The 14,511-nt window shown below is 36.3% G+C and overlaps 1 protein-coding gene across 5 annotated transcripts in view; it reads left to right on the forward strand.

Moving 5' to 3' along the window:
- Nucleotides 1–14,511, forward strand: part of FYB1 (FYN binding protein 1) — a 150,604-nt gene that overhangs the window by 91,136 nt on the left and 44,957 nt on the right. For all 5 annotated transcript variants that reach the window (XR_012030228.1, XM_072824822.1, XM_072824824.1 and 2 more), the window contains exon 3: nucleotides 12,472–12,628. Coding sequence is in view for 4 of the 5 variants with exons in the window: in XM_072824822.1 (XP_072680923.1) it covers nucleotides 12,472–12,628 (157 nt within the window). In the remaining variant the exon portion in view is untranslated. The remainder of the gene's footprint in view (nucleotides 1–12,471; nucleotides 12,629–14,511) is intronic.

Consider the following 14,511-nt stretch of genomic DNA (forward strand, 5'->3'; position numbering starts at 1 on the left):
GACTGAAAGTAGATTACTGGTTGCCTACAGCAGTGGGAGGAGGGCAGGGATAGGGAGTGACTACTAATAGGTACAGTGTTTATTTTTGTGGTGATTCATATGTTCTAAAATTAGGTTATGTTGATGCTTACACAACTATAAAATATAAATACCATTGAGTTGTGCACCTTAAATTAGTATATTTATCGAATTATATCTCAATAAAGTTTTTTTTTCTTTTCTTACCCACACCCCCTCCCCCTGCCGGGCTGTACTCCCTCCCCCCAATGTGGGAGACCGCTCCCCCTGGTGACCCCACCTCAATAAAGTTTTTTAAATAACCTAAATTTCCATCAATAATTAAACTGGTCAAATAAACCATGATAAATATAATGTATGTAAAGCTCCACAGCTATGAAAAAAAGTGATTGCCTTATTTGTCACAATATAGAACAATCTCTTTCTTAAATCCAGAAAGCAAAATACAGAATAATATATTTACCATGGTCTCATTTGTGTACAAAAAAAAATGGAATATTTCTTGAAAGATGTAAAGTTCTTGAAAGACTGGTAACACTTGTGTTTGGGGTGGGGCTGAGGGATGGGATCTAGAATTGATATTTTCTTTTTGATATTCCTCCTTGTATTTTCTTAAATGCCTTACCGTATATATATTTGTTTTACCATGAACTGTCTTAAATTAGTTTGTTTTTTTACTAAAGGGAAAAGGATAAAGGAAAAAGAAAGTTCAAAACAGTAAACATTAAGTGCCCTACTGTGTACAATAGATGTGAAGTGTTGGGTACACACAGATATTGACAGTGGAGAAGTACCCTCAGAAGGTTATTGTGTAACTAGGAAGAAAATAAATAAAAAGATTACTAGATTAATTAATTGATTTTGAGAATTTTAAAGAAAATAAAATTAGTGTAAGAAACCACATGTAAGTACTCTATGTACAAATGGAGAGCTCCCTGAGCGGCGTCAGGTCGCATGGGTGTTCACAGTGTGGAAGGGCAGTACAACCATACTACATTTCAAAGGGCAGGTGGCCTTTCAGAACCTTGCTTTCCACAGAATGGCCAGATGTACAGTGATTAGCATGTGGTTTCAGGCACAAATGGCAGTTCAGAAAACTTTTTTTTTAAGTTGCAAGAATATGATTATCCTATTCTTTCTATGCAGATGGAAACAAATGTGCCCTCAGGGGTTTAACAAGAGTCTGTTCCATATAGAACAAACATAACAGTTTCAGGGTCTGGGATAATTCATAAGTAGAACACCTGCTATAAGCTGGTCAGGCAGACATACTATATCTCATTCTATAACCATCCTGCAAGTTAGGAATCCAGAGTTTCAATACAACAGGCAAGGAATAGAAACCCAAAGAAGCGAAGTAAGTTCACCAGTGTACCATAGCTAGTGCTGGTTGGGATTGGTAGTCAAACCCAAGTCTGAATGACCCCAGCACAGCTCTTCCTTTTACCAAACCATTCCTCTTCCCGTGTCAAAAATTGTTTCTGGCATGTGTAGGAATCAGTAAAGTGAAAGTAATGTTTGTTTGTTTGTTTGTTTGGGCACCTAATGGGATGGTTCTAAGGATTTAAAGCTAAGCCTCCTGATTCTTCACCCTCCCTAAGATGTCCTAACAGAACAAGAACCAGGCATGATTGGCTTGGGGAAAAGGTGTTTTGTTTTGTTCACAGTTGAGGTGGGTAGATGCTGTGTATCAATGTAGCCAGCTCAAATAACAGCTCAGAAGAGTAGGAATATTTATTGAGTGTTACAGTGTGGTCAGGTGCTTTTACAAGGTGGTTGTATATGACCACTTCACAGATGAGAAAATAAAGATTGGAGAAATCAAGCAACTTACTCAAGGCCCCAAACAGAGTAATAAGCAACTGCAGGTTATCACAAATGTGGTGGATTTCAAACCCACACCTCCCCAAGCCCCTCCATTCTTTGCTCTGCCATGAAGCCACTCAAACAAAATAAAGATACAGAAGTGGCCAACACAGGCTTTTGTTCCAGGAAGTTTGACTGTAAAGGGAAGGAGGGAAAAGCAGCTAGTAATAGACTAGAGGGCAAAGGTAAGAAAGAAAATTGTTGTGTCCTTCAGAGTGGAGAAGACTGACCATGTTTAAGATGAGACATACTCCTGAAAGATGAAACACACCACCCAGAGCCCATAGTAAGTGCTTAAGAAATTATTTTGCTCAGTGCAAATGAAGGAGTCCATGGTTAACAGAGCAGGATCTATAAGGAAACTGGTACTGATAAGAATCAACAATGCCAACTAGTGCGAGGAAGGAAGAGTGACATTTTTTTCCAGAGAATCAAGGGCAAAGAGAAAGAGGACGAGCAAGATAGAAGGAGATTTCAATAAGTTAGAATGAAGGGCAAGCAGGGAGTAAGCAGTAGGCGTGCTCTCCCTGTTCTTAGTGAAACAAAAGGCAAAGTTGTCTGTGGTGAAAGAGGAAGGCATGAGTGAGGTCCAGAAATGTGGGGAGTTTTGAAACAGCCATTATAGTAAATGTGATAAAATCTCAGTGATATGTGGTCCTGAGAAAGTTCATGTTCGGTTAGGTGTAAATGAATGTGCACGGGTGTGTAGCTGCTAGTGGTTCTAAGTGTGCACCTAGATTGTTGTAAAATTACCTCGTGCAGAGTTCACCAGTCCAGACTCTGAAAATGCCAAACAGCTGCTAGAGCTTCTCTTCCCTTTGGATGGGCAATAGTTAGGTGCCTACGCAGGGGCCCAAAGAAAATAGAAGTCTCTATTCCGAGTTGCCAGTTCAATGGCTAAATCCTGGGGCAGGCATGTAATAATTCCCAAATAAACAAAACAAACTTTATAAATGATTTCAAAATATCTTAGGTCAAAGTAACTTAGCAATGATTTTATTTGCGGCACCCCTCATCCTTGTGGGATCATCTATGATGTTTATACAACAGTTTGGACTTTTCAAGATGTTTTCATGTGTATCAGCTCATCTAATCCTTAAACCTTTATGAAGTAGTTGGGATCATGCTACTACTGCTGGGGACAGACAGAAAAACGAAACCACATGGAGGTTAGTTAACTGATTTGCCAGAGACAAAATGCTCTGGCCCAATTCAAGACATCCCAAGAAAACCAAAGTTAGAAGTACCTAGTTTAGTGTAAGGGCTTGGGGACAGTTGTGGGCAGTATGATATAACGTCCTTGGTTTTGTAAAGGAGCTAGAGAACCACACCCCCAGATGTTCCTTAGACCTCTTGGGACATGAAGGCTATAGGTAGCTTCTTACTCAAAAGTCATAAACATTGGGATCCCTGGGTGGCTCAGCAGTTTAGCGCCTGCTTTCGGCCAGGGTGTGATCCTAGAGTCCCAGGATCGAGTCCCACATCAGGCTCCCTCTGTGGAGTCTGCTTCTCCCTCTACCTGTCTCTGCCTCTTTTCTCTCTCTCTCTCTCTCTGTGTGTGTGTGTGTGTGTGTGTCTCTCACGAATAAATAAATAAAATCTTTTTTAAAAAGTCATAAATATCAAAACCTATGGGGTAGGTTTCCTGAGTTCTCATAGATCTTCATGTTACAAGAGCATTGTGACAATATCTAGAACCAGTATTTGGCTCACCAAAAAACTGCGAAGTGCAAAGTTTGTGAACCTTTGTTTGCTGCGTTTTCTCTAATAGGAGTACACTACTGCCCACTTTGTGTTTTTGTTAATCATCCCCTCATCTTCCCCCACCCCTTTTTTTCTTCCCTCTCGATTCTGTTTCTTTTAAGAGTTTTAGAGCCTCTTCAGAGGCTCTAAAATTCAAGAAGATGAGAATTTGTTGGGGCGTCTAGGTGGTGTAGCCGGTTGAGCATCTGACTTTTGGTTTTGGCTCAGGTCATGATCTCGGCGTCATGAGACTGAGCCCTGCATCAGGCTCCGCATTCAGTTAAGAATCTGCTTGATACTCTCTCTACCTCTGCCCCTCCTCTGCTTTACAAAATTAAGAAATAAATCTTAAAAAAAAAAAGATGATGAAAATTAAATCAGATGTTGGTAACCTCCCAAATTCTTGAGAACTATTTTTGTGCTTTTATGTCTTTCTCTTTCATTCTCATCTTTCCCCCATTTATTCTGCAACCAGTATGAACTGCTCCCTTGTACAAAAATAGTTCTCTCTCATTTTTGCCAATACTCCCATTTTTTATTATGGTTGAATATTTGATTATTAAACTTATTACATCTCTGGTGGAAGTTCAAAGCTTACAGCAAGATGTAAGTCAAGCTCCCACTTGACCTTTTAGCAAAATGCCCCATATCTCCTTCTTAAAGCCTCGAACACTGTCAAAATATCCAGGAACACAGTTCTGCAATTCTGTCTTGGGATGAGGGTGGGCGGTAGGTTGTAAATTCCCCTGATTAGTTTACCACCACCCGTTTGTTCTGCACCATCCGGGAGAGCAGCTCTGTGTACCGAGAGGCCCACATCCATGCACAATCCTACCATTCTTTGAGGAGCTCCAAATGGTCATGTCAGATCCAATATTCTAAAGCCACAGGCCACGTATACAACATCTCATGAGCTTTGAGGGATAAGACTCACGGTAGATTGATTCAGAGTGTTGTCTTTCAACTCATATCCTTAATTCTTGATGCCCAGTAAACTCTAAACTTGTTTTTTTTCCTTTATTTTATTTAATTGCTTCTAAGTCCTTTTTTTTTTTTTTACTGCATTTTGAATTCTTCAATTTCATTTCTTGAGACTATTTTTTCTTTGCTTGATTGTGTCAGTCATCTACCTTTAAAGGTCCATTTTCCACTAGCACTTGAATGTCTACTTTCCTGCTATCTGGTTTCCCAAATCAAATTATAAATTTAGCATCTAAAATACCCACATAGGTGAGTACATGCTTCAGAATTACTTTAGAGTCTCCAGAGCAATTTCTGCCCTACATGAAACAGAAAATAGTCATACAAAATCACACTAAGAGGAAACGTTATCGATCCAAAAAGCTAGACTTACACTCAGATCTCTGGAAAGTGTGTTAACGTGTGCATTGGAAATGTCTACGTTCTTTCCTTGAGCAGCAGAACATAGCAGAAAGGGAGTAAAACATAGACAGCATAAGAAATTGAGTAGGGTTCAAAGTTTGAATGACTTTTCTAGTGCTTACAAACTCTCTGAACGTGGGTAGTTTTCTTAACTGTCAAATGGAAACTGGATAAGAATTTAAACCCCAGAGGATTGTTATAAAGATTAAATAAAATTGAATATGTAAAATACCTAGAATGATGCCTGGTAGGAAAATAAAGGGATTACTAAACATTGTTACCACCAATCCCAGAAATTTCCTGTAGTTATAGTGTTTCTGTTTCTTCTTTATATATCCACTCTCTTCTTTCCATCACACCCAGCTAGATTTTTCTTTTTAAGAATTCCAGTATTATTAATTATATTTTAGCATACTTTATAAAGTCCGAATAGAGATTTTTAAGCCAATCAGATTACATTAAGATAAGTTTCCCTTTTTTTTCTGAAAAACTAAAATATTTTTCCATAGAATTATTTTGTATACATGCAAATAAATCCCTTGTAGTATTTGAAAGTGACTGCAGATTTTGCAAAGCAAAATCTTTCACTGCTAAACACTTGAATAACATAGGAAGACTTTTGTGTATGGTCTCCCAAACTCGAAGAGGAACAAAACATTTGAACAATTAGTGTAGGGCCTCACTATGCCTTTCAAATTATCGACAATTTTTGAAACGTAGTTTTTTAAAAAATCCAAACAGTCCCTTACTGTCTCTTAGCTGTGCCTTCCTTTAGCTCTGCTACATCCTCAGGCAAACCCTGCCCTGGTGGTGGTGAGATAGATGCTGGCAATGCCAAAGGGGGCCTCCTTGGAGGTCTAAGTCCAGTGGGAAAGCAAGCACTCCCCTTTGTGGGTAGCTCGCGTTATTGTAACTAAGGAAAGGAGAATAGATGTCAGGCAAGCAGGACGACAGGGGACCACCACAGATGCCCCATCAGAAAGTCTCATCAGCCCATGTAAAGATGAAAAAGTAGTACATGGGTTTTGGGTGAGTCAGTTTTTGGTGTTTCCAGTTCGTTGTTCCCCAAAACATATCTAAAATTTCTCACCTCCAGGCCTTAGATCATTTCCATATGGTAACACCCCTGGCTTATCAAAATATTTTCCATGAAAAGATAAGTCACAGATGGATGATAAACATTTTTCTTCTGTTTAAACAAGAGTTTATTAATTTCCACTCACAGTGGCTTATTCCCTGTGAATACAGCTTTCAAATTATTTAGGAATCTATCAGACCGTATTATTTATAAATTAAAATAAGATGTCATTTTCATCTGTCAAATTCACTAGGATTTTTAATGTTTATTCTATGATAAAAGAGGCATTTCAAGTCAGTAAGTAATAGCTCATTAAATAAATGGTGCTGGGACACGTAATAAATGATCTAAGAACAATAGCAACAGCAACAAAACCCATAAAACTAGGACGCCTGGGTGGCTCAGCAGTTGAGCATCTGCCTTGGCTCAGGTCGTGATCTCGAGGTCCTGGGATCGAGTTCCGCATCAGGCTTCCTGCAGGGAGCCTCTGCCTATGTCTCTGCCTCTCTCCCTGTGTCTCTTATGAATAAATAAATGCTTAAAAAAAAAAAAAACCATGACACTAGATCACGGTCTCACATCTAACTCCAAAATAAATTATTAATCATTTCAAAGAGTTAAATGTAAAACAATGAGTCCAAAAAAGAAGTAGAAAAAAATGTGAGGTTAATAATTATGTGTTCTCTGGATTCCTGGCTGGCTCATTCGTGGAGCATGCAACTCTTGATCTCAGGTTTGTGAGCTCGAGCCCCACATTGGGTGTAGAGATTACTTAAAAATAAAATCTTTAGGAGTGCCTGGGTGGCTTAGTCAGTTAAGGGTCTGCCTTCAGCTCAGGTCATGATCTCAGGGTCTTGGGATTGAGCCCCAAGTTGGGCTCCCTGCTCAGTGGGAAGTCTGCTTTTCTCTCTGCTCCTCCCCACCCTTCCCGCCCCCCACCTCGGGCTTATGCACTCTCTCTCTCTCTCAAATAAATAAATCGTTTTAAAAAATAAAATAAAATAAAATAAAAATAAAATAAAAAAATAAAAAATAAAATAAAATCTTTAAAAATAATAATAATTATGTGTTTTCAGGATAAGGAAGACTTTCCCAAACATAACTCTAGTGATAGAAACTATATATAAAAAGAATTCACTCACTGCAGTAGAGAAAAAGTAGTAAGTCCTATATGTCAAAAAGTTTAACTTTACTGAGGACAAAAATGAAATGGGAAAAATATTTCTAACATAAATGTAATCAGTTTAGAAATTTTATTTGTCAGATTTGTGGGGAAACTAATTCTCTCTACGCCAAAGTTCCCCCACCCTCAAATAGCTGCCAAAAGAAAAGATGAGCAATTCTTGTGAGCCTTGTACTTGGCAGGTGCCCCACAAGTCAGCAGTGGAGGGCCTGAGCATGTTTTAAAACTCTGAACTAGTAAGAGGACTGGAATAGTAAGAAGAGAACATGAAGAGAGAGGGTAATGTTTTTAAAAATTACCACAATGAAAGCTTTGGAATGAGGCAAAACTATCTAGAAGGAATTAAGAAGCTTTTTATATATGTATTTAAAACCCTGCCACTGACCCTTTAAGATAACTTACAGTAAAGTACTATATTTCCTTCAAAGGTTTTGAAGATTTGGGGTTCGATTGGTTGAGGCAATGGTATGTTTTTTTTCTTTTGTTTTGTTTTTAGTTTGTTTTTTCGTTTGTTTTTTTCCTTTTCATTGTTGGAGAGTTTTTTGATATGAACACCCAGAAGCAGAAGCCAAAGCAGCCCAATTACTACATTCAGTTTGTCCATGAAGGTGGCAAAAAGATGAATACCCTTAATAAAGAGGTTCTAATAGCCACTAAGAAAAAGCAAATACTACTTTAAAAACAAAGGACTTGAATAGATAATACAACTAAAATGAAACATGGTTATGAAGATGAAAAAATTGACCTCAGTGGTGCTCAGAAACATGTAAAACAAAATGTTTTTCAAGAGTGCACCCCTTTTCCTCTCAAAAACATTGCTCTAAAATTAGGAGGACAAGAAAAACAAACTTCATATTTAGGGAAACTAGGCGATACACATAATTCAAATGCACAACGCATAAAATCAGAAAGGGTCAAAGCAAAGCCGGGAGATACAGACACATTCTATTCATGAAAGAGCCAAAAGGACCTATGAATTTTTTACATAGAAGCAATTGGATGCTGGTAAATTTTGAACTAGTTCTCTAAGAGAAACTGCCGTATATGTGTGTTATGTATATATACGTATGTAAAAAATTTTATTGATATAAAAGATGCATAGTGCATAATAATATAAATACGAATAAGCCAAACAATATTCTTTATTGAAAATTCCACAGAGCCAACCGTTGATTTTTGCTAATTTCTTGGCAATTTCTTGACTACCTGTAGTCAACCTATGGTTGCAATTAAGGAATGAGTGTAGTTCCAACCTGAATGTTGATTGCTATTTTCATTTATGTTAACAAGATGACTGTAAAACAATAAAGATCTATGTCAGAACTTCACTCATTTGCCAATGATGTGAATGACTACTTTGCTGAGTTGTGTAATAGCTTTCAAATACTGGAAAATATTTTCTGAATGTTTTATGCTCTTCATCATGTAATAGTTACAGAAACAGCATACTTTTAAATTTAATCTGCATTATAAGCATTTTCTCCATCACTTTCTTAAATCTAACAATCAACAAAACAATAAAGCTGAAATTTGTGGTTCTTGTCTATTTCCAGGAGCTAAATACTCCCTTTATGCTCAAATTCAGTCTACCATAGTGAGGTCACTGAATGCAGAGTAGGGAAGAGATGCCAACATAGTCTTTCCACCATTTATAGCACTTCTCATAATTTTATATGTATTCTACTTAGATATTTTTCATTTTTATCTATCTTCCCAAACCCATAAGAGCAGAAATTTGTGTCCATTTTTTTCTATTGTATCCTAGTGCCTAAACAGAGCTTGACACATAGTAAGCATTCAATAAATATTTGTTGAAAAAAAATAAAATGTTCAACTTACGGGGCACCCAGGTGACTCAGTGGTTGAGAATCTGCCTTTAGCTCAGGTCATGATCCCGGGATCCTGGGATCAAGTCCCACATCGGGCTCCCTGCAGGGAGCCTGCTTCTCCTTAGACTCTCTCTGTGTCTATCATGAATAAATAAATAAAATCTCTAAAAAATGTTCAATTTACTATATGTCAGGTACTGTCCTAAATGCTTTATATGTAGTAAGTCTAAAATCCTTACCGTAACCCAATGAGGTGGCACTATTATGATCTTCATTTTCCAGATGAAACCAGAAGTAACTCCAAGTCACCCAGAAGGTAGGTGGTGGAGCCAGGATTTAAACTCAGGCACTTTGGTTTTGGATCTAAGACTCTATCACAATGCATTCTCTAAATATATCAGAGCCCTGACACTGGCAGAAAGAAATCTCAGAATGTCACATGTGTGGCAGACCTTAAAAGCAACCAGGTCACAATAGAGCAAATAGACAGGGATGGTATACTGGAACCAATTCCTTATCTGACAGGTTTGGTTTTGTAGAAAATGTTTAAAGGTATTTTACAGCACTATTGGAAATTGTGGGAAGTAAGAGCTCCAAAGAAAAATCTTCCCAAATGACAAGACAGTTATTAATTCCAGGAAAACAATAAGTTGAATGAGAAAAGAAATGTAATCATAGTGCACTGCTTGATTCAACAAAAAATAATATTTACCGAGTCATGATAATGAAAACAATGAACATGGATTTAAACCCCCCCTAAAAAAAGTTACGCTTATGCTACATTGGAAAAGGAAAAGAAAGAAAGCAAAAACTTACATACATCTACTAAATAGAAAATCAATAATTTTTTCAAGCAGTAGTTGTGTGTGTGTGTGTGTGTGTGAATGAAAGTAAACGCAAAAGAAATATCTTAAATGTTGTAAGTTTTCAGTATTTGATATTGATGTTCTGATACAAATGAAATTAAAACAAAAGGTAGAATTTTTTCCATAATATTGTGAAAAAGTCAAAACATAATAATGGCAATGAGGGCAAAAATATATGAAAACACTCTTATATACTGTCAGTCAGTGGAGCTATCAGTTGCTGTCTCTCTGGAAGACAATTTGATATTTTGTGTCAAAAGTTTTAAAAAATGTTGTTTGACCCAGCATTTCCACTTAATGGAATTCATTCTAGGACAAATCTTTAAATATGTGCAAAGACTAAGACATCTTATTACATCAAAAAGGAAAGGAATTAATACAAATAGTCATTATGAGAGCCTTAGTGGGTTTTTTTTAATCATGGTAAGAGCTGCATAAAGAAAAATTGCCCAGTTACTAAAAATTACATTGTAATTAGATTAACCCAGAATGATATTTATGATGTTGAGAAAAATAAAAATACTGATAACAAAATAGCAAAATGGTTCCATTTTACTCCGTGCTGTATGTTTGCATTAAAATGTTTTATTTTTTTAAAGATTTTATTTATTTATTTATTTATTTATTTATTTATTTATTTATTTATTTATTCATTCATGACAGACACAGAGAGAGAGAGGCAGAGTCACAGGCAGAGGGAGAAGCAGGCTCCATGTAGGGAGCCTGACGTGGGATTCGATCCCGGGTCTCCAGGATCATACCCTGGGCTGAAGGCGGCGCTAAACTGCTGGGCACCAGGGCTGCCCAAAATGTTTTATTTTAAAATACAAGTAACTCAGGAGCTATTGCTGGATGATGGGATTATGGGTGATTGATGTTTATTAGTTTTGCTTATCTTTATATTATAATCTCTACATAAATCATACATAATCTGTATGTATGATTTATTTGTGAGGTTTGAATATATTTCAATGTTTAGAAATCATACCTGAAACAAAATCTTCTCATTAATGATTCAAGGAAATCATTGAAAACAAGGAAGAATGTATTACCCATGAGAGCAGACACAAAAACTATACCTCTTTGGTCTAAAATAATGAGCCCAATGAAACATCATCTACATTTTAAAAATCATAAAGAATGTGATATTAAAGTTGATGAAAAAAAAAGTTGATGTAGACTTCTTCACAAAGTCCGAAATATTAAAACTATTGTTTACAAAAGCTCAGAAAAAGTAAGAGAAATTCTTTTTTGTTGTTGTTTTGTTTTGTTTTTATTTTTTATTGTGCATTTTTTCACCCATGTACTCTACACCTAGATTTAACAATTGTTACAATTTTTCTTAACAAGGTAAGAGAAATTCTTTTTAGTAGTGGGAATTAAAGAACTTATCTATCTCACAAAAAGAAAAAGGAATGTGTATCCACATCGCTAATCATCATGGAAATGCAAATCAAAAGCACAGTGAGATATCATCTCACACATAGGATAGGATGTCAATTATCAAAAAGACAAGAGACAACAAGTGCCAGGAAGTGAAGAAAAAGGAACACTTATATATACTGTTAGGAATAAACTGGCACAGCCACTATGGAAAACACTATAGACTTTCCTTGAACACCTTATGATCCCACAATCCCACTTCTGTGTATATATCTAGAAGCAACAAAAAATTATCCCAAAGAAATGGTTCTACTCCCATATTTATAGCAGAATTATTCACAACAGCCGAGGACTTAAATGTCCATCAGTGGATAAAGAAAATGTAATAGATGTATAAAATGGAATATAATTCAGCCTTAAAAAAAGAAGGAAATCATGTCATTTTTGACAACATGGATGAATTTAGAGGGCATTACACTAGTGAAATAAGCCAGAAACGCAAACAAAGACAAGCAAATGCGTGGTTCAATGATCTGTGTAATCTAAAAAACAAAACCAAAAAAGTCAAACTCATAGAAACAGAGAGTAGGAAGATGGCTGTCAGGGGCTAGGATGAAGAAAATAGGAAGAGACTGATCAAAGGGTCCAAATTTTCAGTTATAAGATATATAAGGTCTGAGATCTAGAATAAAACATGGTGACTAGAGTTAACACTGTATTGCATAACTGAAATTTGTTAAGAGACTAGAACTTAAGTATTCTCACCTTCTGCCCCACAAAAAGATAAATACATGAGATGAGTGGATATGTTGATTAACTCAATGGATGGAAAACCTTTCAAAAAATATATATATGTATATCAAACCATTGTATTATACACTTTAACTATTTTATAATTTTATTTGTCAATTATACCTCAATATATCTGAAAAATAGAACATTTAAAATGGCATGTTCTGTGATACTTTGAATATTAGATTCTTTAAAGCAATAATTTAACTTAGGATGCATTTCTCACATTTTTATATTTAAGATGCGCATTTCTGCATACTTGGAATAGCCAGCTCTTGTGTTTTGAAGATTTATCTTAATTCGTGGTATTTTTTTTTCTCTGCTTCTTAGGTACCAGCAAAGGCCAAACATCTTACTCAACTACGTCCCTACCACCACCTCCACCATCCCATCCAGCCAGCCAACCACCATTGCCAGCATCTCACCCACCACAACCGCCTGTCCCAAGTCTACCTCCTAGAAACATTAAACCTCCCTTAGATCTAAAGTAAGCAAACATTATCTTGCCATTTCTTTGTCATCTCTTGCCATAGGTTTTCAAACTCTGCTTGGCTGAATACTGGAGTTCCATGGTAAATAGCTGGGGTCACAAATGTGGGCAGATGGAAGGAGAAGGGATGGCTAAGCAGGCTGCTCGCATACCCCCATATCCTTGAGCAACTACTGTTGATCTGGTTTTGCAATGGTTTTTCCCTTTGGAGTTCACCTAAAAATAATTTCCACTGCCTTTTAAAAATTTCGAAGCATTCTTCAGGTTAGTACTACAACCATCTTTTCCACCATCACCATCACTGCCAATACCACCACTACCATTATCATAATCACCACCACCACCACCACCACATTTTACTGACTACTTATGTCACACTAGGAACTTTACATATGTAAGTGGAAAGTGTTTTCACCATTTCACAGATGAAGAAATGGGAATTTACAGAGGCTGAGTAACTTCTCCAAGATTACACAAGAATGTAGAATAGAAATTTGAGGCAACGTCAGTCTGAGTCCAAAGTAAATGTGTGCTTATAACCACTCTGCTAAATAACCTCCTTAAGTAAAAAAAAAAAAAAAGAAGAAGAAAGAAAGAAAGAAAGAAAGAAAGAAAGAAAGAAAGAAAGAAAGAAAAATGCAGTTTTTCTCTCAATCTTCAGAATTTTGGCTGTGTGTTAAAAAAACTAGGAAACTTTTATTTAAGCTCATTTTTGCCTGTCTTAGATGGCACTTTATAGAAATGTCAAAACTAGATGGGCTCTTTATCCATGACTTACCAGAATAGCTGGTTAAAAAGCAGGCAGGAGATTGGAATAGAATGAATGTGTTTTAAAAAGACATTGGATAATGGTAAGTATGGTTCCTTATGGCAAGTTAGACTAAGTCTTCCCTTTCTTTTTCTAGAAAATTATATCATTCTCCTTTACCGTAAATAAGCAATATTTCGAAGTATTTATCTACAATTTATTTTTCCTCCACTTCAATCCCCTACAGCCTGATGTTCTTTATGTTTAAACTACTTAATATCCATAATCCATCTAATAGAATATGATAATTACAGTACCTTTACATTAAAATTACTTCATATCCATAATCTAACTAATAGAATCAGTTAATATCAGTATCTGGACAGCTTTCCTTTACTGATGATGATTACAGTTTAGAGCAGGGGTTGAAAACACATCTGTCATAGGTAACCACCACTATGTCTCACTTTATTTTGTTTGAGGTATAAAGGTAGTGGCTAGAAAGTGTTAGAGCAGTTTAACAGCTATTACCTTGTTTATGGCCTGTACCGTGCATTTATGTTAACTGTGTGCCCTTCCAGGCATTTGATTTTATGAATTCTATTTGAAAGACTCTAATATCCCATGATATTTTGCTATCAAATAAGAGTTAAGCCATCTGACTACTAATATGTAAGTACTAAATAAATATTTGTTTAGTTAAAATAAACAATTAACATGTATTCTTATATACACTTGACTTCTATAAATTATTTTGTTTTCACATGTATTAAATTCTGGTTCTTTTCCTTAGTTTTTTTCTAGTCTGATAAATTTAACCCACTAGGTCATGGTCTTAGTACTTCTGAATTTCATTTTGTGACCCTATCCCAGCCACTGCCTCCAGTCTTATGTAATTCTAGTGAGGTACTTTAATAAGTACCCTGAGCATGAATCCCTGAAAATTTATAAGACATGAAGACTGATAATTGTTTGAAGAAATTGTGGAGAGGAGGAGTATTTGGCACTATTTCTGCTGTATGAGGAATTCCCAAGACTACCATATGTTTGCAGATTCATTTAAAGGGCTCATAGGATCCAGCATATAGTAGTACTTCTGGCCAAGATTTATCACAGTGAACTGTCCTTCTAT

The sequence above is a fragment of the Canis lupus genome, chromosome 4 (genome assembly GCF_048164855.1).
Source record: "Canis lupus baileyi chromosome 4, mCanLup2.hap1, whole genome shotgun sequence".
Classification (NCBI taxonomy): Eukaryota; Metazoa; Chordata; class Mammalia; order Carnivora; family Canidae; genus Canis; species Canis lupus.